Genomic DNA, 25640 nt, shown 5'->3' on the forward strand with positions numbered 1-25640 from the left:
ACATTTCCCCATCTCCAATCTGAATTTGCCTTGCTGCAGCTCCTTTTCATTGCATGCATCACAGACATGAAAAACACATTCTTTCCATATGCTTTGCAATAGCCCTTCTATGTATCTGAAGATATGTTCAATTTTTTTTTCCATAGGTCATATATTTTGTGGCTGTGCTGTTGTTCCTGTCTTGCATTCTTACTTTCCCCTTGCTATTATCAGTAGCTTCAATAGCACATGTAGCTATTGTTATTATTCTTTCATTTTTCCTTCAAGTACTTGGAGTTAGAATCTTCACAGTGAGTAACTTATTGATAGTGAAACATCAATACTTGCTTTTGTATTTTATCTAAAATATTTTATTCACTGGTAAAGACACAAGATTTCTAAGGTCACTACAACAAAATTTTTTTGCTAAGTCATTGGAACTTAAAAGTTTTATTTTGGTGTTTTTTAAACACTGATTTTCATTTTCAGCTCTCCAGAATGAAAAGCAAGTAAGTACAGGTGTCCCTTGCATTTGCCTCTGTTTACAGGATGTCAGACGGGGCAATTTCATGCAGCTGCCATTCCTTCTGTAGAAACAGCTTTGTGCAGCAGAGCTATGTATCCTGCCCTCAGAAAGCTTTAACTTTGCATTAGCTGGATGGTCTGTGCTACCAGTTGGTGGAGAGTCTGAGTAGTCTGCCCCTAGAAGACAGCTCTTGTTGGGCAATAGTACTTGCCATCCATGCCCAGCTTCCCACCATGAAACGTCTGTGGTCCCCTCAGGACAAACCTGGATCATTTCACCTCACATAATCCCAGAACAGCATCGTAGAATAACTTAGGTCAGAAGGAAACCCTGGAGGTCTCTAGTCCAGCAGCCAGTCCAGCAAGGCTTATAAAGGACTTTTTCTAATTGGGTTTTAAGTAAAGAGAAGCATGTGGTCTCCTCTACATGAGATAACACAGAGCCAGGTGTTTCCCAGGTGGAGCAAGCCCAGCTTTCCCAGCTTGTCCTTTTGGATGTGGTGCTTCAGCCCCTGGACCATCTTGTGGCCCTGTGCTGGACTGGCTCCAGAGTGTCAGCAAGTCTCCAGTGTTGCGGTGCCCAGAGCAGGAGATACTCCTCCAGAGGTAGCCTCTCTAGTGGGAATAATGACCTTACAAGCAAGAGAGTTAAAAAACCACTTCTCTTGGCCAGCTCGCTACTTTCTGAGTGCTCAAGGCAATGGGGGGTTGGTGTAGAGCAGATAAAATTTTTGTATGGATTTAAAAGTTTTAATTTTTTCCCTTTTGCTTCAAGCTGCTTATATGAGTTTTCTTCAAACAATATTTTAGTCCCCATATGTGTAGCTTGTATTTAGAGTTCAGCATCACTTTGAATGCCTCTCTCAAAAAAGTCTTTTCCACTTCTTGCAACCAGTGCCCCACGCTTCCCATGTATTTAAACAGATCCTGGTACCTAGTGACCAGGTGGCATGTTGGATCCATTTGTAGGCTTGCATTGTCTTTAAAGGAAACACTGTCTGCCCATCTCATTTGCTTCCAGAATAAGTTTCAATATTATTAACTGAATATTCAGATTATTTGCAGCGTTCCTGCTGTCAGTGTATTTATACCTCCCTGCCTGAGTAGAAAGCTGCGGCTTAATTGTGGTCAAGAAACTCACCCTTATTTTGGGAGCTCAGCTGGCTGTCATGGAGGGACAGTTTCCATTTCATCTGAGCACATCCTGTGTGAGATAACTCAATCATGAACATATGTTACAGGAAGTACAGTTGTAGCACATTGGGGTTTTTTAATTTATTTTTAAACTTATGACTAAAGGGCAGTGTCAAAGTTCATGGTCTAAAGGGGAATATTTTGTGACAGTCATCTTATTTTTAAGTCTCAACTTGAAACAGGATTTCTCTTGGCTTGAATGGTGATCAAAAAGATAAACAGCTGTGATTTGCAGTAAACAATTAAATGCCTTTGTGGAAGCTAAATTTGCTTATGTGAGATTTTAATGTTTACAAACCTAGTAAAAGAACAATATTTGACTACAAAAAGTGGAAATCTTTCAAAGTTTGTTTGCTTAGTTTTTATTTTAATTCTGCAAGAGGAAGAAAAATTATAGCCAGCTTTGTAGTCCTGCAGGCAGGATGTGCCGTAGTTTCTCTTTCTCGTTTCATTAGGTTATTTGGCTATAAATTAAATGTAAAAATAAGTATATTTCAGATAACCTATACTGTAAAATAAATACGTCCCTAAGATGTACCTTAAAATAAAGCAAATTATCTTGTGCTTTGCAAATTAAAAAGTACAAACCAAGTCTTAAATAAAAGTGTCTTGGGCTCAAATTTTGATCTATTTGTTTTGTGGAACAGTGTCTGCTCCTCACACAGTCCTGCTGTGTCTCTTTGAGGAGTAAAGCCAATCTCCATGTCAATAAGACTATCCCAGCCTTGTCACACAATATTCAGTTACGTTTCATTACTGCTACAGAAAATCTGCTCTTGCAGTTGTTAAAGCAAAGTGTGTTTATCTAGGACTGAATAAAAAATATGGGATCACTTTGTGGCTGTATTGTTTAAATCAAATACATTACAGTTGGTTTTTGTGCAATGTTTAAATAAATATATATGGTGTTGAACTACTTGATTCATAATTCTCTCCAGTTAGTCTTCAAAGGCTTATATCTTTCCTTTAAATCAACTTGGGTACTTGCTGAAAGAGCATGGATAAAGACCTCATGTTGTTGTAGAATTCATCACTTTATTACTTTCACTTCTTATTTTTTACATATGCATGATCTTTAGCTATGTTCCAAACACAATATTGCATTTATTAATTCAAAATTTGTTGCAACTTCTGCATAAAGACCAACCAGTATCTAAAATCCAGAGAAATTCAGAACAATTTTTCCTGGACATGAATTATTTCTTCATGCATTAAAACAATAAGAGAGAGTAAGGAAGGAAAATCCCTATAAAGGTCCTGCGACAGTTATCTCCAATGCCTTTTAATTTGGCAAAAATGAACCTTGGTATTCAGCATAATGAGCTATGAAGCTCGGGAACTGTACAATCTTCATGTATCAGTGTTTCTCTCATTCTTGTGCAGTTCTTCTACAGTTCAGGATAGTGCAGTGCTGTTTGGTGATGGAGGAGCAGCATCCTTCCTGGAAGGACGTTCAGGGCAGATTCAGAGGGATGTGTCCTCACTGGCTCTGGTAAACAGCCCAGTTCCTCTTTTCAGGTAACAGCAGCAGTGAATGTTGTCTGTAACTTCTTTTTGCCATTTAAGAACTGTATGAATGGCAGGAAACAGCAATGCTTGCCTTTTTCTTTGAAATACTTCATATATGTATGAAAGTTTTGTTTAAAACAGTATTTTTATATTCATTTGAGCAAAAATAGTGCATTTTACAAGGTGTGACAGTAGTCAAAGGCATTTTTCTCCCTGCTGGTTTAGAAAACAACTCCAAAGTTGGAGTTAACTTCTGAACAGCTTTCTTGTCAAGAGCAAAATTTTGAAACTGCACAAGGGAGCCCATTTGTGAAGGACCTGCTTTTCTGGTGCCTCAGACTCATCTGTGACATATCTGTTACATTGTCTGAGCTTGGAATCAGAGGTAGAATAGAACAGGTGAAGGTTTGTCTGTCACATGTCTGCTCATTCCATACAGGTATATATGATCAAATCCTCAGCCTGGGAAACTGCACCCAAGAAAATTACTTTTTTAATGATATTCAGCTACAAGTTTTATAGAATGGTTTATTCTCATCCACAGAAGTTGCCACAGTTGAAATTTGTCTGCTGCAGTGACATCTTTTGAATAAGTGATAATATGAGATTTTATACTTCATGTTTAGGGCAGTATTTTTCCTTTGTTTTGTACTGAAATTTAGGGTAGAAAAATAGTCAGAAGTGGGCTTTGAATTTTTTTGTTACTTCTTCCTCGTGTAAAACTTCTATTTACCTTTGGCAAATTTGCTTGAGCGTGAACTTTGGTGTTTTGACTTCTGTGTTAGTTAATTAAATAATCCTGTTTTCAAGAAGGACTTGAGCAAATCTTTATAATGTAATTTAGTGGTGTAAAACTAACCATTACTGGTCCAGACAGTCTTGTGAGTTTGGGTGGAACAAAGTAATGAGAAAATAATGTGGGTTGGAATGGTGAGAACTACACTCTATTTCAGGTGCTTTTTTTTTTTACCTCCAGCATTTTTTTAGGCTTCATCACATTTCCTGGTATATATTTGGAAGGCTAAATAGGTGGATTCAAATTATTTTGGTGGTGCTATTTCTTCCCACTGGCATTAAGCTGTGACATTCAAGCCACAGCAACACAGCGATGCAGCATTTGAACACCTCTTGTGTACATTACTTTTGTCAGACATCAAAGCAGAAGGCTCAGATTTAGGTCTGATCCCACCCATATTATTAAATGTTAAGATTATATCGATACTGTTGTGAGTTAAACATAAAATACAAATTGGTTACAAAACATTTCTTAATGTTAAACTACCTCAAATTGCCTCAATTGGTGTAATTAGACAGTGAATGTAATTTACATGTTAAGCAGTAGAAAAAATTCTTCCTTGTGCTAACAAGGATACATTAAACAATGTCTCCAGCAAATTTCCTTCCCTTAACGTCCTTTACTTCTTAAGTTATTGTTTAATACACTTCCTAATCCTAAATTAGTGCAGGTAGTACTGATTTAGTACTATTTGGTACTGTTGCAGTGTTTTCACATTTTCTTCTGACTGACATACATGATAAGGAGATTTTAATTTCTGAAATGAACAATTACAGACTTGTTTTGCTGTTGAACTGAATATGCAAATAATTATGAGGAAAATAGGCAATGCTCCCAGGAAACCTCTGGTTTCCAAGTCCAGTCCAATTAGTAAAGAAGGAAGCTTTTTTAGACAGCATTTATCATGGTCTGTTTCACTGACCAGACAGAGATTCTTGACAGAGATGGACTGAGCACTCTTCAGGTTGAAAGATAACTAGGTATAGAGTCAATCAATTAAATCGATTACTGATCAATCTAGTACAGGTTTATAAATATCATCACATCAAGACAGCACATGTAACATGCAGAAAATACAGAGATCTGCAGTGCTCTGAAAGTTCCCTAGAAAATTCAAGGTAAACACTGAAAATCTTACTTTGTTTAATTACAAAAAAAAAAAATTCTCTTACCTATGCAATGTTGTTTATTTCTGTAACAATATCTGATAAATATCTGGAACTTCTGGAAATTGGCTGAGATGTGGCAGCAATGGCTGCAGAGCTGTCTGCAAAACAGGCTTTACATGAATACAGAAACTCTCCACTAGGAGCATAGAAATCATGGACAAAGTAAAAGGAGACAAAAATTTCAGGCAATCTTCACCCTCTCAATGTTTCATAGTCCAGTTCCTGTGTTTAAAAGCAAGAATATCCCATTACTTGGTTGGAAACATAAGATTTAACACAAGGACATCAAGTAATGAAAGCCTGATGCTCTCCTTATAAGGAACATTTTTATATGGGGTAATAATTTCGGTGGGATTATACCTAGAATCCTAGATTCATTAAATCATTATGTTTGGAAAAGACCTCTAAAATCATCAAGTCCAACCTTGGATTGAATACCACTGTGCCCACTAAACTATATTGTGAAATGCCATGACGACTTGTTTTGGTAATAATTTCGGTGGGATTATACCTAGAATCCTAGATTCATTAAATCATTATGTTTGGAAAAGACCTCTAAAATCATCAAGTCCAACCTTGGATTGAATACCACTGTGCCCACTAAACTATATTGTGAAATGCCATGACTACTTGTTTTTTGAACACTTCCAGGGATGGTGACTCCACCACTTCCCTAGGTAGCCTGTTCCAATTCAAATAGGAAAGGTTGCAAGGAGAATATGGCATGGGAGAATATGGCCTATGAGGGCAGACCTTACAGAGAGGTTGTTTGCTAAATGGTGGTGTCACCTGAGCTTGAGAATTCTAGGAAATTCAGCATGTCAGTGACACCTATTTCTCCTTTCTAATCAGCCCTGGTGTAACTATGTACACCTTGGCTTTTGTAACATTGTAGATCTTTAGTATTCAAGCCCTCTGAAAGACTTTGTTTAGTGAGTTGCTTGTCAAGTAACTACTAATTTATCAGAGTAGACTTATTAGTTTTATTTGGCCAAAAATTAAGAGCACTGAGAGTTATAATTGCTGCCAACAGGACTATAAAAGCCAAGGAAAAATACACAAGATTAATGTCCTTAAACACTGTGAGCTTAAAGAGAAAATGGTAGAGAGCTGAGCCAAAAAATCATAATCCATATTTGTTGGGTGGCTGTAGTTTTAATCAGCAAAAAAGAAAGTAGCCAGAGGTGCCCAGAGATTCTGGGGCAAAGTACAGGATTTCAGCTGTTGCCATCTCTGTATATTCTGTCTGAGCAGCTTCCACAACTGGGCCTCCATCCTTTTCTTGGTACCTGGTGACAGCACCCCTAAAAACCCTATAGTGCAGGGAGGTGAGGCTCCCATAAGCTAGGTAAGCCTTCAGCAGGACTTAGTATTTGGTTTCTTTCAAAAGGAGTGCTAGAAGACCATCTTATTACTGATTGAGAGTGTCACAAATAAATCTGAACTAGTGATGATGCAAAGGTCTATAAGCTAATTAATATAACATACAATGTAGCATAACATCATATCATTACGGGCTGGAAGAGTGCAGATGCTCACTGCAAGGCAGATGGTGCAGTTTATTGACTGTAACATTTATTGACTGTAACATTTATTGGTCAATCATTAGAAGGCTTCTAGTGCCTTGGCCCTTCAGTACCTACTGCATAGGAAACAACCATAGTCAACAAATAGTGCTGTAGGACTAAAAATAACAGCTCCATCAGCTCACGTGGCCTCTTGCAAAAGTAGTCCAGAGAGCTCTTGACAGCCTGATCGAGCCATAGATGTTCTGCTGAGCTCTGCTGCGTGCCAGGCTGGGGCTCTGGCCTGGTGCCAGGGGAGCAGGTTCCCAAACCCCTCCCCGGAGCATGTCCTGCTGTCAGTGGCAGCAAGTGCAACCCCCACACCCAGAAAAGCACATGGGTGACCCAGCAGATGGTGACACTGGCTGTCCTACAGGGAGACAGCAATTTCCCCTGTGAACGGGGACTAATCCAGTTTTACAGTTTTATCAAATGTATCCAGTATGTTGACCACTCACAGAACTGTGAGTAAGAATCTTCTTGCAAACCTCACCAGCCAACCAATCCCATCAAAATCAGTTCTTCTTCTCTTTACCTGAGCCAAGTGTGGAAGTCTTGTCATAAATACACTGGTGGAAGAGCTGTATATTTTGATGCTCCTGCTCAATGCATTGATTAAGAGCTTCTATCATCCTGTGTTCTCTTCCTCTGTCTCATTCCCTGTGCTGCCCTTCCATTTGCCCACACTTCAAAAATGCCTTCAAAACTGTCTACTGCCAAGGATTTTGGACTAAAGTGGAGAACAGGCAGTGGAGTATCAGGATGCTACATCGCTCTGGTAATTGCTGTGTGTTTAAAAACAAAAGAGGTATAGATCTATAGCAAGCTTTTATAGGATTGAAAAATCTGAATACAAAAGGGCTCTAAAATAAAATCCAAAGGTCGCTATGTGTAGCTTGCAACTCTGTGAGCCTATATCTCAGAGAAGAGGGTTTTCTTCCATTAACCTAGTTCACTAAGTGCATTTTCCAAGCGGCAGTGAACGAGTGTCATTAGCATTCACTCAGAGTGAGGGAATGGCTTTGACTGCTGTTCTGCTTATTTGACTTCTCTCACTAAACCTTATCCATCATGATGAATGCTTGGCCCATTTTGATTCTGGTAGGCGTAAGGCACAGTCTGCTGGGGAATGGAGCCTGGGTGATGTCCAGTCCCGGCTACTGCACTCAAACCATGTAATCACTTTAGCCTGCATATTGTACACCCCTCTAAAAACAGCTGGGTTATTTGCCCTGCTCTTTCTTCTCAGCATTGAAAATTTTTATGGCTAGAAGAAGCAAATATATTTTACTGATTTCCAGCACAAATTTATTCAGAAACTGTTTACATCCATTTGCTCTTGTGCTAGCATTGTCCTGAAACTTAAATAGCTGCATGCCTATCTGTGATATTTACCCAGTGGTGTATTTATAGACAGCCCTCCTGTACCCTTTCTCAGGCTTTGTTTCACCAGGGCAAACAAGCTGAGTTCCCATAAGATCACTGTCAGTCTTCTAATGACTCTATTGCTGTGTGATTTAGTTTTTCCAGAGAACAAGTGTCCAAGTTTCTGTGCTATAATTCAAACGAGTTTCTACTGATGACTCAGTAACACTCTTACATTTACTCTGCCCAAAATTCTTCATCAGATACAATTTAGAATCCAATTTGCCTTTTCTAGGGATAGTCATGTCAGTCTCCTGTGATCAGAGCTCTTTGCAAATTGTTGAGCTCGCTGTTTAAAAATGTCATAGATTCATCAACTTTAAGGGAGCCGTGACAACTTCCACCAGCTGGGGATCTGCATCTGATATTTCAGCTTGCAGGACACAGCTTTCTCTGCGTCTGGCCTGAAATGGTGGAGCTCGCTGCCAACTCCCCTCCCCCAAGCCCTTCCACAGGGGAACCACTGATTTGCTTCTGTCCAGCCTGCAGTGTTAAAAAAGCACTTATTCCAACTCATGCTAACAAAATAGGGGGCAGAATTTGGAAAATGCTGTTCATTCATTAGGCATTTGTTTAAAAACATCCAACAATCTCAGCTCCTTTATTTTTTTTGTTTAAACTCAAAACATTTTCATTCATTTTAGTAATTTTGATTTCTCACTGTTCGTGTCCTTCATTTTTTTTTCAGACCTTATAAAATGTGAATAAAACTTTTGAAATGGCAATTAAAACAGGTTTCTTCCTGTGGAGAGAGCCTAAGTGTGACTGTGCTGCAGGCTATTGTCCTGCTTCATTTCTTCCTTTCTCAGACCTATCCTTCATCTTCCATCATCTGTGATTTAGACTAAGCTCTTCGTGGCAAGGACCTTCGTTTTATATTCATCTCTGCCGAAAGCAGAGACACTTACTGGTTTCTGAAAGTATAAAGAATGTAGTGGATCAATGCCATTATCCTGAACTGCTCTTAGAAGACAAAGGCAGGTCTTGAATTGATACTCTCGGGAGTGCAGAAGCAGAGCTACATTTTGGACTACTGCAGACTTGCCAGAGGACTGTCTGTATATCTCCTCCTAAAGATCATAGCCAGGGTAAAAGCTACAAAAACACGAGTGACTGTGATAAAGCTTGTAAAACAGGATTGCCTCATCAAATCAAGCAAATTCTGACAAAAAATTTGACTGCTAGGATTAAGATAGCCAAAGACTTGGCAGCAGACTGGACTCTGAGCTCAATCAGAGCATAGTGTCAATAGGCTGCATTGATTTAAAGTAAAAACGAGGTGAGCAGGTCTGCTTTTGGGTAGGCACTAAAGGCACTTGTCCAGGAGGCAGTAAAGCAAGTGCATTAGATCCTTGGGAGATTTGAGATTCGTGATTTGTGATTGGGGGAAATAAATGAGGGACTTGATCTCCAGGGCATCTCTCTTCCAGCTAAAAGCTCTCATGATGCTAAGCATCCCTGTTTTCCCTCAAATTCTGCAACAGGTGCCTGCAGCCTGCATGAAAGAAAGTGGTTTTAAAGCATCTTTTGTGGTTTTTTGGGTTGTTTGTTTGTTTGTTCGGTTTGGTTTGTTTTGTTTCGGTTTTGGCGATGGCTTGGATCAAATTCTGCAACAGGTGCCTGCAGCCTGCATGAAAGAAAGTGGTTTTAAAGCATCTTTTGTGGTTTTTTGGGTTGTTTGTTTGTTTGTTTGGTTTGTTTTGTTTTGTTTCGTTTTTGGCGATGGCTTGGACGCCAGTGTATCCAACACATTGCATTCTGTGATCCCTGTTTGAGAGGCCCAAGCCTGCCTGGGCACCCATGGTGCTGCCCTGGAGCTGAGCAGTGCAGTCCCAAGCATCATGCTGCTGTCACCCTTGGTCAAACACCTGCTGTCAGAGTCCTGGATTTGTGTTTCTGCATCAGCACTTTAGCTGCTCTCTGTATGGTACTCATTTATTTATGTTCAATTGACAGGCCTCTCAGGACAAAAAAAACCTTTCAATCTACCTATTAAAATACTTTGTAACTTGGAAGATAATGAAATTATTTGCTCTCTCTTGTGTGTGGTTATTTTTTAAATTTTTTTAAATTCATAGAGACTTGTTCCAGCACCACACAGCTTATTGATCTGCCTTCCCAAATTCACCGACACAATCTTTGGTGTATGGGTTTTAACTGACCCCTTCACTGACAGGTAGTCAATCAACAGCAGGGAGAGCTGGTGATGTTGAGCTCGTGATAGCTGGTTTCAGGAACTGCAAAAGACTTGCTCCTCTACAAGCCTCAAGATTCCTTTGAAAAGGTAGGTTTAAATGGCATGGAAATACATCTCTGAGTTTAACACAGAAGTGTGCTTTGTTGGGGTGAGGCTTTTACTACGGAGAGATGTAAACCTCCCTAGGCTAAAACTACAGAGATAATTATGTATAGCATGGGAGCCCCAGCACAGCAATTGATCCAGTGTGACCCCTATATAGCTAATTACAGATTGTCAAGGCAATTTCTGTTCAAGCCAGACTGATAATTAATTAGCTACCTCCACATTGAAATCCTGACCTTGGCTTGGCACAGGGAAAACAGAGACTTGTGTATCTGGCCAAAGCATCTCCTTGCTGCCCAGGGGCAGGTAGACAAGGCATTAACAGCTGAAAATGGAAAATGGCAAATGGAAGGCCAAATGAAAGAGTTTACCTGCTCTTTCCTTCCTCTCCTGTTCTTCCTCCTCCAAAACCAATTGCTCAGGCTAAAAGAATAAATAAAATCCACAGAACTATAATCATCTTTTGGAGACTTTCAGTTAATTCATACCACAGAATAGAGGATGTAGCTCTTCTGATAACTTTTTGGTCAAAATTCAGACTGGCAATTTATTCCTGCTGTATTGTCTTTCAACCAGTCGCTAATCCATGACAGAAATTTACCTTCTACCTTGTGCCTACCTGGTTTCCTTAGTAACTTCTTATAAGAATATGACAAAAGCTTGGAAAAGACCAAATTGTCAACTGCTCAATCTTTATTTATACAAAATTATGTGCTGTTAAATCTACTAGACCTCTAACAAAGCTGCCTGATGTATTTCAGAGAACATTTAATTCTTTCTTGTTCAAAAGAGGTTCAGATATTATTAAACTGAAACCCCTCCCTCCTCCCCCCTCCCCCCCAAAATATAAGAATCTATTTGCTTGTGTAAACAGATTTAAGGCCTGGAAGTTACCTGAACCTCCATACATACTTTATATATAGCCTTTGTTTATGAGAGTCAGTACCAAGATTACTTTTTCAGCTTTGCAAAAATTTAAAGTGTTTTGCAGAAAAAAAGTGGTTAAAATCAATCCTCTATGATAACTTCAGAAAGAATTTAGATTATTTAAATACTATCAAAATGGATGCATGAATAAAGATGTAATGAGTTTATCATTTAGGAGCAACAGTGGGGCCAGAGTCAGGACATAAGAGACTCAGAGCATCTTTAATTGTGAAACAAAGAAGAAGAAGGAGTGCAGACTTGCAATAATTGTATGTTTCATTGTCTGTGTTACTTCAAAACTCCCACCATGGCATGGGCTCCACTCGCCAGACAGCGCAGATGCAAAATTTCTGTCTGTCCTACAAGGTTGTAGTGTAAATGGACAGTACTGGGACATGCAGGAGGAAAGAATAAAACAAGAGAGCTGTGCAAAGAGTTCAGGTGCTTTGCAGTAAATACCTTGCAGGGGAAAGTCTGACAAAAAAGGAAGCCAGGAAGGGAGTGGCATTCTCCTAAATCTTTTGGGCACTTCAATTTTTTTTCCTTTAAAGATCTAGAAATTGTTTCCTGGCCTGTGTCAAGCTTCTTTTAGTAGTCTCCAGGCAATCCATCCACACAGCTTTCCAATGGCAAAAATTGCCATGTTTGTGTTCTTCATAGATGGAAAATGATTGGATCAGAAGCTGTTGCTCAAACTAAATGTGGAAGGGTGTACAGTTAAGTGCAGAAGAATGGTGAGGAAATAGGTGATGGATGTCAGTCAGTGACAACCCAGATATCACTTATAATGAAACCCTTTATGCTTTGTTAAGATCACTGCTCTGTGCTGTAATATGTTGTCACTTCCATTGCCTTTGGATGGGTTTTCCCACATCATGCTCTCTGTTGTAATCAGCTATGCGCTTCTCACCTTGTTCATGTACCCATCACATCTCTCACATAAAAAGTGTCATAAACTCATGTCCATGGTTTTCTACCATGGGCCAGTGCCAGGGATGGCCCCACTTGCTGCTCACCTTGCTCTGGAAGCTACTGAGGAACCCTGTTGGGGATGCTGAAGTAATAGATGCCTTCTGAGCATTGCTGTGTGCATTGTACTTGTTTATCTCATCCTGCTTGAGTCCAGGTGGGCATTAATACTGGCAGAGGCCAGTCTGCTGCTCTCACCTTGACCAAAAAACAAGGAGCAAAAGGAAAAACGAATTTTGGAAGAAGTATCGACCTGAAGTGTCAGAATTTAAGAAAATCTGCACCTATTATGAGTTAGAAGGAGACTGAGTGTTGAAATTAGATTTTCTTGTATCAAATTGAAATGCACCTCTGTCTTTCTGGGCTGGCTGGTGTTTTGGGAGGAGATTCTGGGTCAAAAGAACCTGCCAGAGCTGCTGCTCAGGGACTGTGGTGTTGGTGGATACAGTACGCCAGGCTGGAAGCAGAACAGAGATGAGTCTGGGTTGGCATTATTCCCTCTCCCCCTGCCTTGGAGGTACTTTTGCCCCTCGAGGGGGTCAGGTGGGGTGAGAAGGGAAAGCAGGGGCTGTGGTGGTATCACCTTTCCTGGCGCATGTGCTGCATCTGGGAGGCTGATGGCAACAGAGGGACCCTGGGAGCCCACACCAGCCAGATCCTAACAAAAAAATACTGATTGCTCACAGTGTCCTGTCCAAGCAAAGCCTTGGGAATGGTTTTTTGTCAGAATAAAAGGCACAGGAAGTCTCTGTTTCAGGTTAGCCTTCACAGTGCTTGTGAGTGTTTACGCTGGCTTCCCAGGCGGTGCCGCAGACCATTGGTGTGGAAGGAGGCGCTCCGGGGATGGAGCATCCCGGCAGGCGCACGGCGGGGATGGCGCGCACCGGGGCGAGCCCCCGACCCGGCCGCTGGGCCGAGGTTCCCCAACGGGTTTGCGTGCGCAAGGGAACGACGGGCAAAGGCAGAGATCGCGTGAGTGCGGCCGGTCGGGCCGGAGCCCGCTGCCGGTGCTCCCGGAGATAGCTGGTCCGAGACCAGCCTCCCCGCGCCTGCCGCCGAGGGCTTGCGGGGGTTCGCTCTCTGCGCGACGGCGCCGTCCGAGGGCGAAACGAGGGGCCGGGGTGTCCCGCAACTTTTCCCCGCGGCCGGCGGCGCCCGGCGGCTCTGTAGCGGCGGGGCCGGGGCGTCGTCATCTGCATTCACATGGGGGCGGCGCCGCCGGCCTCCGCCTGAAGCCCCCGCCGGGGGAGACACAAAACCCACGCGAGGCGCGGGGCGCCGCGACCCCCGCCCGCCGGCGCCATCGCCATGAATTCGGCGGAGCAGACCGTTACGTGGCTGATCGCCCTGGGCGTGCTGGAGTCGCCCAAAAAGACCATCTCCGACCCCGAGGGCTTCCTTCAGTCCTCCCTGAAGGACGGCGTGGTGCTGTGCCGCCTGCTCGACCGCCTGCTCCCGGGCACCATAGACAAAGTAAGTGCCCGCGGCCCCCGCCCCGCCGCCCTTTGTGCGGCCGGGCCCCGGCGGGGGGCGCGGGGGGCGGAGCGGGGCCGGGGGAGAGCGGGGAGCGGCAGCCGGGCCGGAGGGGCTTCCCCCCGAGGGGCCACTGTTCTGCAAGTGCTGTACGATCGCTCCGCTCCCCAAAGCGGAGCTGCTGTGCGCGGGAGATGCATTCATTCTGGGGGGGGGGGGGGGGGGGGGGACTATGGACCCTTCTTTGCGTGCCACGAGCCGGCTGCAAACTTATCTACGCAACTGCTGGAACAGCCGGTGCCTCACCTCGCCTGGGAGGTGATTCAGCTCATCCCTTCCAGCCTCTGAAGGACATTTTAGCCTTTGATGCTTAGTTTTCATGAAGGCTGTTTTAGCGTTATTTGGGTCCTTTACTGTTCGGTAGCCTGTGGAAAAAAATCTCATCGTTTTTTGGGGGAGGCTGAAAAAACGCGTTACAGCTCTAGTTTGCGTTGTGTTTGAAGAAAATGTACTCTGTCAGGTAACTTTTATGTGTTCTGTGTGCGTACGTAATTCCTGTCGTAGCTCAGCCAGAGGGAGAGGGGTTTGGTTGTGCCTCAAAACTCGGGACAGAACCGTTGTCTCACCTGATGTTCAATAATGTAGTGCACGCAGAGATCCACATATTGGCAAAAACTTTCCTCGTGCCCCAGCCAAGGTAGTGAAGAGAAGATTGATGAAGGTCATCTGCTATGATGATGGCATGACTCCTTGTGCTTGAAAACAACACCATATTTTTCACCTTTTGCAGTTGGCAGAGCACTCCACTCATTGCAGCCTGCTGACAGTGGGGCTTTTGTTACCTTTTGTGGCTTTATTTCAAGTAGTTCTCAGACCCACAAAGTCGTAACCAGTGCCTTGAGCTCATCAGGGCACTGGGCTGGACTGTCCCCCTTCGGTTCTTCAGTTTGCCACCCACTGTGGTTGTTTCTGTTTTGTGTTGTACTGTAGTGTGGAGGTCTTGGCTCTGGACTGGAGTCCCATTCTGCAGATTTAGTAGATCATTCCTGCCTCCCAAATTCACAGGTACATTAGGAGTGGTGTGGAGATAAGGAAACCTCACAGGAGCCCGCGGTGCTGTTGGCGGGCGATGGAAGTGGTGGGAGCAGGCGCAGTGTGTCGGTGGCTGTGTGAGCGTGGGTAGCTCAGGGACCACCATGGTGGCCAGCGGGGCTGGCTGGGACAGCTGAAGCCCCTGCCACTGCTGCTGCCGGCTTTCCCCGCCACCATTTCCCCCTGAGGGGCTGTTCAGGCAATAGAGCTGAAGAGGATGTCGCTGCTCCCGAGGGGCTGCAGCTTTGCGGAGGTGGTACATGAGGTGCAAACTCTTGTCCAGCGCACTGGGCTGCAAAGTGGGGCTCCAGAGCAGGTAAATGTCCTGTTCTGCCAGCTGGTGTGACACGTGTGATGTGGGACTGGGGGTAAATGGGGGCTCCTCCACCTAACTATCCACTGGCTCTGACAGGCTCTGCCCATGCCTCCTTGTCCCCAGGCTCTTTTGCCTGGTGGCACCAAGCCAAGGAGGGTTTTGGCAGCCTTTCCCACACTGCTGCTCCAGGCACGCTCCCTGAGCACCTCTTGGACTTTGGGTTCTGAGCTTTATGGCAGGAAAGGTCTTTCCCCTTTGTGTAGATGTCAAGCCTAGTAAAATGGGGTCCTGCACTCAATCTGGGAAAGAGGCTCTACCAAAAAACCAAAATAAACAAAAAAGCATAACAGAAATAAATGTTAAAAGAGTGTTTCCCAACTTAATATGCTTCTCTGTTACAGTATAGTTTGGGACAGCCCGGTTATTGAATGAAAGGCTCTCATTTCACCTCAGAGGAGCAAACACCTCTCATGTTCGGGTGGGGGTCCCTTCACAGCAGCCGTATGCAGAGGAGGGTTTGCAGAGGTGCACAGCTCCCCACAGCCAGCAGTGAGAGCAGCCTGGGTGCGAGGAGCTGTCGGTGGGACTCACCGGGACCTCGCGGTGCAGGATGTGCGGGCTGGGCTGGCAGCCAGGGCAGGAGCAGCGCTGGCACCCTGCAGCCTCCCAGCCCCGAGTCCAGCAGAGCACTGGGACAGGGGGGCACAGACAGCCCTGGGCATCCCCGGTGGCCCTGTGTGTCTCCTCTGGCTCTCACTTAGTTGTAAGTCTGGGGAGAAATAGCCTTTTAAAATTATTTTTTAGGGGGACTTTTGGTTTTGTGAGGGTAATTTCTTATGTCTATGGGCCATTCACAAAGCACTTTCTAATTCATAGATGTCTCTCAAACTCATTTTTCCATCTAACTTTGTAAATATTCTTTTTCTGTAGAATCAGGATTTATACCCCATACCACTTTCACGTTCTCATCTATGTTATGTCTGAGCTGTTTCTATGTTACTTTATTCTCTTTGTTTTTTAGTAAACAGATATAAAATCCTTTAGTGTGCCATGGTATTTTTTCCAAGTCTTTTTGGCTACTACTGTTTGTTACTTTTTTTATACGGGGTGCATTTAAAATATGAGTATTTTTATTCTTTATTTGCCCTGAAAGTCTCTAGTTAAAACTGGACATTTTTGAAGTTTAAAAGATACCAGGATGTCCCACAGATGTAGACTGATTCAGTTCTTAAAATCATTTGAGATCATAACTTTCTATAAATATCTGACATTAGCAGACACTTTGAAAACTTACAGAGCTCATTTTTCTGTAAATACAAAATAATAACTAAAACCAAAGACAACATAAAAAATTACAAAATATAAATATGAAGAAATGTTTATCAACTTGGGGTGCTTTTAAAGATGTTTTCTAAAAAATGCTATAAACGTATTTCTTTCTTTCAAAAACAGATTAGAAAGAGGATTCAATATATGCAGGAATGTAGTAATAAGTTTTTTGGCATTTTGTGCTTTTTAAAGCCTCTGGGTACCCTGAGAGTAATTAGTAGGAGATTTTTAATAAATAAAGATTGTGCGACCATAAAAGGAATCAAGCACTTGAAGGTCAAAGAACAGAATTTTCATAAGTCAATAAAACAAATTAGTGGGTTTCAAGGCTGCTTAATATATTCTTTCTTTAGATTGCTGTGTATTTGTATACCAGCATTGCACAGAACAACTTACAGAGCTTCTTGCTAGGAAGTTTTGGCTGAATTTGTTTACATTACAATCATTTTCTATCTTGAACAGGAAAGGACAGATATTAAATTCACTAGATTTCTCTAAGTCAGAATGAAAATACTTTGAAAAGTAATGTTGTTACAGACTGTTCCTTATTTTTGGGCTCCCATTTAATGTCATAATCATTACTTTGCATTTTGAAAGAGACCATGACAAGGTCTGCACCATGACAAGGTGCAGTACCATCACACTGCCTAACCCAGCAAAATAGCTGGGTTAGGCAGTGTGATGGTACTGCACAATAACCTTGTCCTGAACACAGGAAATGAACAAAAGTGAGGGCAATTATTAAAAAAAACAATGCAAAATCAACAAAACTGACAACAGCTTCCTCCACCCTGTCCAAACCCAGCCATGTCTTAGTTTTTAAAGCATGGAGATCTGTGCTGAAACATGGTTAGTTGATTTGCTCCAAAAGATAGGGAATTGCTGAATTTATGTAATTTGAATAAAAAAGCCATAATTTCAAGTTAGAGGATTTCAGCCTTGTGTGGTAAAACTGAACTACTTTGATGGCAGGGAAGGGATCCCCGTGGAAGCATTGCAGTGCAGTTGTCTGCCGCTTAGATGCTTTTCCTCTCAGAGATCATTTTCCAAACAGATTCCTCCATCGCAGACCAGTTTGACCCACTTTCAACGTTGTAAACAGAGATCAGAATTGGAGCGGGAATTTTCCTTGTCATATGAGGCTTCGCGCTCCATTAAGTTTTGTTTGTACTTTTATTTTTGGTCAGCCGTTCGACAGAAAGCGTCGTTTTGAGGACAGCTTTGTTCTTTTTTGGGGAAAACGCAGAAGGCGCACCGGGGAGCGCGGTGCAGCAGCCATTTGACACCCGCGGTGCCCCGCTCCCGCCGGGGCTCCCGGAGGGCTGGCAGCCGCCGGCTCGGTGTTTGGAGCCGGGCACGGGAGCGCGGCTGGCTCCCGCACGCCCGGGCCCCCTCCGCCGAAGGGAGCATCCCCAGGAGCCGCACTGAGCGTAGGATGGAGCGAGGCAGAAGCTGCTCTGCTGCGCGTGGGAGGCTGATCCAAAACACAGCCGCTGCCTCCTCCCGCTCCGCCGCGCTGAGGTGGGAGACGGGCGGCACGGGGCTGGCCCCGGGAGAGCAGAGAGAGCCCTCTCTCCTGCTGGATGAGACTTGGTGCATGGCCCAAAGGATCGTCATTCCCATTCCCCGTGGAGGATTGGGTACTGGCGTTGACATTAATTTGGTTATTAATAGGGGTAGTGCCAGGACTGATGGCAGCAAAGATTAAGATCTTTGTACAAATACCTCATACATCTGTATGATTCTCTTTTTAATGAGAGAGGTCTTTGGCTAAATGAGGCATTCTGAATTGTAATTTAGGAATAAATTAACCCTTTGTGGTCCACAAGGCAAATTAATTGTTGTGTATGAGCACAAGCACTGAGGGTTTGGACTGCTACATGTGGCAGCCATGTCACCAGTCTTGTCCCCACGATGAGAGTGTGCGCCTACGGCTCCTCTGGCAAAGGGAGATTTATGCTCACTTATCTCTCATTTCACACGTAAATATCAGGGCTAAGTATACTTCGCTCCTGTTGTGACAAGGTGTGACCTGAACATGATATTTCACGTGTTGTGAAGGAAGAAGAAAGGAAAGGTGTTTTGGACCCAGAATTAATAACAAGTGACGATTTTTGTAGCCCAGTATATTTGCAGAGGGTGCAATGCTGGCTGGGAGCTGAATGTGAAGCTCAAACAGAGCTTGAGGACATCCCACCAACAGTGCAGACATTACTCCTAAGGTGAAAATGTCCAGGTGCTGTCTGGCCCCAAACCAACATTTTGGAAGTTCTTCTGGCAGGATGTTCTCACCTTGAAGCCTTGGTGAGGCTGTTTCGGTCTGCCTGGCTGACCCCAAAGGCTGTTCTGCCTTTGCTCACAGAATCTGTTGGGAAGGTATTGTGGTTGCTGTGTGCAGCAACAGCAGAGCAGGTCATCACAGGACAGGAAGCAAAATCTGCGTTGCAATGTGCATATGCTCCCTTCCTTCAGCAACAGTCCTCCCAGGGAGATTATTGTGCTTCTGGCAAGAATAATCCGTGCTGGACAGGTGTGCCTGCCATGGCTGTGTGCTCAGGGAACGCTGGTGTGTGTATGAATGCTGTTGCTCCAGGGTGGAAACACTGCAAGGACGAGCTGAGAGCCTGGGAAAAAGTTATCCCAAAAAAAGTCATTAGAGTGCCTTTTTCCTGAATGCATGCTGTTCCCATCCATGATGCTGTGAGCTTTGTAGGAATTTTTGGTCCTGTTATAGACTTGTCATTGACCATGCTACTCCTACTGCCTTGGGAGAGCAGGGATGCAGGAATGCTTTGAAGGAGAGTGCCCTTGCTTTTCCTGTCTATGTACTGGCTCTGTAATTCTGGCAACTGGGATATTATCCAAAGAAATATGGTCTGCCTGTGCTCACTGAGGAAGCAGAGGACTTGTATCTATGTGCACTGCTTTTTCCTTGAAAACCAGATCCTGTCAGTGCAAAAAGATCTGGACTGAGTTAAATAAGGGTGTGCCAGGTCCTGAGAAGAGGGGCAAATTAAGGCAACTGTTGGTGATTAAATTGTTTTTTGTGAGAAAACTTGGAAAAACAATGTAGTTCTGTTGGTCTTATTCTCATTAATGTCTTTCCCACAGTTTTTATATGCATTCTTTCTATGCCTGTACATAATACAGACAACAAAAACGTTGGTCCTCAGGTGCCCTACTGCTACCCAGACTATCCTCCAAATGCTCTGTGTCTGTAGAGAAAAGGAAGCACTGTGGGGATGCCACCAGCACGCTCCCCTCTGGTTATGCTGCATGCTAGTGCCTGATGGCACCACATTGTTCAGCTGAAAATGTTTAAGATTGTAATTCCAGCCTTAGAAAACTGGAATTCTGGCTTTAAAATTGAAGTTTGCTCTGTGTCTGTAGAGAAAAGGAAGCACTGCGGGGAAGCCACGAGCACACTCCCCTCTGGAGCTGAAAATGTTTAAGGTTGTAATTCCAGCCTTAGAAAACTGGAAGTCTGGCTTTAAAATTGAAGTTTATGGACTAGGTATGTATGTAAGTGTATTTATACATACACACACATATAGATATTTATATATATTTTAAGGAAGCACTGTGGGGATGCCACCAGCACGCTCCCCTCTGGTTATGCTGCATGCTAGTGCCTGATGGCACCACATTGTTCAGCTGAAAATGTTTAAGATTGTAATTCCAGCCTTAGAAAACTGGAATTCTGGCTTTAAAATTGAAGTTTGTGGACTAGGTATGTATGTAAGTGTATTTATACATACACACACATATATATTTATATATATTATGTATAGTATGCATATATATTATTAAAATCTGGCTATGTATCATTGAGGGGAATTCAATATACATCTTCCTTTAATAAAAATTGAATTAATTGTTATTCAGTGGCTGTGATTTGAAGAGCTGTAACTTTAAAACATTTCAAGCGTGACAGGGCTTGCAAAAATACTGTGAGCTGGCAGCATGGAAGCAAGTGTCTTGCACCTTGGCTGGCTGAGCTTTACTCCCTGATCCTCAGCCAGTGTGACACCTCTGCTCTCTCCCTCACTTTGCTGCCTAGAGCAAAGCCATTTTCTCTCCACATCTCTCAGTGTGATGTGGTTGCTGCCATTACCCACCACCAGAGTCATAGAACCATAGAATGGTTTGAGTCGGAAAGGACATTAAAGATCATCTAGTTCCAGCAGCCCTGCCATGGGACACCTTCCACTGGACCAGGTTGCTCAAAACCCCATGCAGCCTGGCCTTGAACACTTCCAGGGATCAGGCACCTATGACTTACCTGGGCAACCTGTTTCAATGCCTCAGCACTGTTATTGTGGTAGGGAGCTGAGCAGGGGTGGCCAGCTTCATCTGCAAGGAGTTTCCTTCGTGCCACTCCTCATCACAGATCACTGACATCCGGTGGGCAGAGGCCCCTGTCCCTTCTTGGCCAGGGAAACACTGCTTGGGTCTAAGTGCATTTAATATGGGTCTCCATTTTCCTGCTCTGCAGTGAGTGCTATTGGATGATGTTGGCAGCTTGCCCAGAAGAGAATCCATCCCTTCTGTAGGGTTTTCGTAGTCCTATGGAATATTTTCATGGGGTGGGGGGAAGGGGAAAGCAGTAAAAAATCATATACCCCTCACTGGTGCAGCTGTGCTGTCAGAAAAGCGGTTTTGTTGGCTTTGTTAATGTCACTGGGGGAAGTGGTACTGTTAGACTGGCAGAGGAATTCCCTCTCTGGCATATGTTACATCCACACTGAGGAGCGATGCCAGCATATCTAGCAGCAGAGCTCTCCCAGTGTAAACAAACCCTGAGTGATTGGACTCCTGAAGCCTGAGCTTGTGCTGCATCAAAACAGCGATGCTCCATGGGAAGCACTGCAGGGTTTACGTGACAAGGGGTGCAAACTCCTTCCCCATCAGCCTTCCTTCACAGGAGAATCTCTTTGGTTCAGTTCCTGCCAGTCCACACCTGGAGCTTATCAGGCTTTAGGGAATATACACATCTTCCTGTGTACGCTTAATGCTGGCACCCCTGGAGCTCTGCAGCCTGAGGCTGATGCTGCTGCTTGGGATTGGGGTCAGTTGCATGCTAGCTGATTTCCTCTTTTTCTTTGAAACAGCAAGAAAATAAGCAAAACCAGGAATTAGGAATATTAGTTCTTAGCTTTTAGGAAGGAAGGGAAAGCAGTTTACTGCTGCAGCTGTAGCCAGTCTCTCTTATGCGTGTGTATCACATCCTTCAGGCACACTCCTGTGCATGTGTTCTGGAAGGACTCCTGCCTAGTTCAGGTCACAGCAGGGAGCCTTCAAGGATCCTAATAGCAGTTGCAAAGACAGCTTGTAAGTTTTATGTGCATGGCATTCTCATTTTCTTAATGCTGTGCCAACCTATGTTTTCTGTCTGAAATATAAAAATTAGATGGAAACTTGAGACAACAAAAGTACTGTACAGACTGCCCTGGTGCCCTTAGACTACAGTGTTTGTATCTTAGGGCTCGGTTAAAACCTGTTTCATGGGAGTCAGTTTATAGGCTTCCACAAAGTCACAGAATCAATTACGTTGCAAAAGACCTCTGAGATATCAAGTCTGACTGAACACCACCTTGTTAAATAGACCTTGGCACTAAATATCCCATCCAGTCTTTTCTTAAATACCTCTAGGGAAGGTGACTCCATCACCTCCCTGGGCAGCCCATTCCAATGTTTAATCACCCTTTCCTGAAGGAAAGCCTCCTAATGTCCCACCTGAACCTTCCCTGATGCAACTTGAGTCTATGTACATTGATGGGAATTTAATCAGGGTCCAAGGGAAGTGGCAAAAGTACTGTACTTCTACTGCAAAAAGAAAGTACTGTTTTCCTGAATATTGTTTAATTCAGGTACATATCTGAAAAGATGAACTCAAACAGCTGAATCAGTTTTGCAGAGTTGTTTTTGGAGGGCAGATTAATGGAAAAAAGCAGCTCTAATTTTTGCCTAATGTCCCATTTATAAAGGCTGTCACAAGTCCTGGCTGGCATTTTATCCAAATTGTACATTTCATTTGCAAACTTAGCTGAACTTACATTTTGAGGGCTATTGCACTAAAGAACTGAAGCAGCTAAAGCAGAACATTTGTGTGTTTGAATGTAGGTCACTGTTGATAGCTAGACAGGCAGAGGAGCATTTCTGAACATGTGCAGAGGAAAAAATCAGAAGAGCTGAAGGAGTCTTCAGCCAACTGAAAGTGCTCCTGGTTTCACATAGCACAGCAAAGTGGAGGTTGAGGGAGCACAGAGTGGTGGCTGATGAGTTGGTGTGGCCTGTTGGGCAGTAAAGAAAAGGTGGTGAGTTATGTTTGTGTGGCTAAATGTGGGATTGGATTTGCTGGTTTGGAAGGTGGTGGTGTGTGGTCTGAGGTGGGAGAGATGGAAACATGGAATACAGGGACTGGCGTGGGGATGTGGGATGTAAAGCAGAGGAGTGTTAGATGTGGGGTTAGTCATGTTGATGGCTTTGGAGTGAGGTAACGGGATGAAAGAGCTTCTACTGTGGTTGTCACCAATAGTGGTGTCCAAGGGCAAGAGATTTGGGATCCTTTATGCTCTATTGTTAATAAAAAATGGATACTAACCACTTTTCAGAGAGTTCTTCCAAATGACACTCAAAGGACTCTTGTAAGTCTAGGAGAGACTGGAGTTTGGGATACTAAGTAGATTCCTGCTTTCACCTTCTGCTGTCTTGATTAACTTGGTGTGTGCATATCCTTTTCAGCAAATAAGAATTTTGGGGCATATCATAAAGCACCTTCCTTCCTCTTTGTATTGTATGCAGAGTCTAGGTGGGTTGTGGAAATGTAAAATTTCAGCACATGTAAAAATTTAATGCATGACCTGTAGGAGCTTCAGTCTTTTGCTGGATCTAGCTCTTGCTATTTATGTGTCTGTCTGTCTGTCTGCTGGTATGCTTTAAGAGCATGGGCTCCCTCAAGCCAAAATACAGGTGTGTAGCCCATGCTGACTGCTGTGCAAGTTCTTATTGAAAAGTTGTGGGTTGCAGGTTTTATAGGGTGGGAAAAGTCAGTGCTAAAGAGCTACAGTACTGCAGAAACTGTATCATGCTAAGGTCTGGTGCTCTGTCAAGACACCTGATTTTAAAACAAAACTGCACTTCGTTGAGAATCCTGATCTGTGTTTTTAGTTTAGTTATAGCATCCTGCTGGTGTGCCGTCAGTAAGATGTGCGGTTCTTTAAGTGATTTGTCTCAACTGCAGAGTGCTCCTTGCTTAGAGATGCGGAAGATGTGATCCTTGGAAGTGCAGCTGTGCCTCCTGCTGTCCTGGGAGGAGCACGGGACTCCCATCTGCAGTTCTCTCAGCCCAACTGCTCACTGACTGCGGAGGAAGTGCTGCACCTGCCATTGGTCCCTAGCAGTGGATGCTTCCTCGAGAAGCAGAGGGCGTCCTCCTGTGTAACTGTGTAACCAGTCTCTCTTTTCCATCCCTGCTGGGTGCAATTTGTGAGGGCCAGTGGTCCGGGACAGGGCAGGAAAGCCGAACGCCGGAAGGGATGGGCTGTGCAGGCAGGAGGCAGAGCTGGGAGGGCTGGCGAGGCAGGAGCCGGCAGGAGATGCTGGACAGTGACTCGCCTGCAGCTTCACCGCTGTGAGAATGGCCAGGCTTCCTCCTCGTGATGCTTTTCATCTCATTTTTGTCCCTGAACACAAACCCTGGCAACAAATCCCAGCCTGTAGTGCTTGTGCAGGAGGTGTTTGCCCCACTGGATGATCAGTTGCCCTTGACCAGTCAAAGGGGTTGGAAGCAAGGGAAACACAGCTGCTGTGGGACTGAATGTGATCAATAGGACCCTTTTGTTAGCTTTGCTGCATTGTGCAATTATGGTATTTTTACTGATTAGATTGCAGTAATGCTCTGTGTGTACAAGGTGCTCTGAAACATGGACAGAAAACTGTTTTGTGCTGTGAGGGGAATCTGATACAAAAGGGTCCGGGCAGGATGAACAGGATTTCCCCTTACTTAAGGGCTCAGTCTTTGAAGTTCAGGCTCAAACAGCTGTTCACCTGAACAGGATGTTTTTAAGTGTTTACTGAACTTGGCTACTAGTTTGCAACTAGGTTACATTTTCTATTAGTTTCTGCTTTCTAGTTACTGAGATAGTCTTCTTACATACTAAACCATGTTGTACTTACATGTTGTACTAGATAATTAACTGGTGTAACTTGCATGTAGGAACTGTGTTCTTACTCAGTCTACCTTGTAGATTCCAGTTTCTATATAAAGGCTTTGTACACTTCTTGTTCTGTGACCCAGTTTGTCAACTTGTTCAGCAGTGAATGCAAGTAAACAGCTGATTTCCCATACATATAGCTGAAGATGTCTCCTACTTTTTATTAATGTCTCATGTTTACTTGAGATTGCAATCAAAGAGCTGTGGGTTTGCTTGTTGGGTTTTCTTTTTTAATTTTATTTATTCATTATTGTATACATTCCTTGCTTATTTTCTTAATATAATTTCCCTGTCCAAATGAACTAATAGTAGCCTTTTTCATTTTTTCTAAGACCACCCCTGTCATACCTTTTCCCGATGCAGCCTCTCCGCACTGCCCTTTTTCATTCACTCGTTATGTTGTTTAAAACCATAGATTTAAACTGATCTAAAGGGAGGTAACATTTAGCTAGGTACCATCTATTTGCATTGCACATTGTTCCCCGCCTTTTCTGGATGGTGAGAAATGTACTCTGCTCCTTGATAGCTGCAGTGCATCACATAAGTGTCCTCATTGAACTAGCTGTGGTTTCTAGCACTGCTCCCCAAGAGATTAAATCTTAATCAGAACCTGTCCCTGAACCACAAAAAAGTAGTTTAAACAGTGGCTGCTCTGCATATTACCTTCCTCTTGTCTCTTTGGATTCCACCCTGGCACCCTGGTCCCTAATTAAGAATCTGTCATGCCCCTCTGGAATAGAATTTTCTAATTACTATTAACCTTTTTTTTTATCTGTATTACTAAAGCACACAGAGATTCCAGTTGGACACTGAGGCCTCTTTGTACTAAGAGCTGTGTATACATATAACAAGTA

At 43.6% G+C, this 25640-nt stretch overlaps 1 protein-coding gene across 8 annotated transcripts in view; it reads left to right on the forward strand.

The window, feature by feature from the left end:
• Positions 1-13529: 13529 nt before the first annotated feature.
• ARHGEF7 (Rho guanine nucleotide exchange factor 7) overlaps positions 13530-25640 on the forward strand; it is a 113503-nt gene continuing 101392 nt past the window's right edge. For 6 of the 8 annotated variants that reach the window (XR_005628043.1, XM_039714066.1, XM_039714060.1 and 3 more), the window contains exon 1: positions 13530-13833. Coding sequence is in view for 6 of the 8 variants with exons in the window: in XM_039714060.1 (XP_039569994.1) it covers positions 13669-13833 (165 nt within the window). In the remaining 2 variants the exon portion in view is untranslated. The remainder of the gene's footprint in view (positions 13834-25640) is intronic. The other 2 variants (XM_039714061.1, XM_039714064.1) reach the window with 1 other exon arrangement.

Source organism: Passer montanus, unplaced genomic scaffold, assembly GCF_014805655.1.
Source record: "Passer montanus isolate IOZ18808 unplaced genomic scaffold, ASM1480565v1 scaffold3, whole genome shotgun sequence".
NCBI classification, from domain to species: domain Eukaryota; kingdom Metazoa; phylum Chordata; class Aves; order Passeriformes; family Passeridae; genus Passer; species Passer montanus.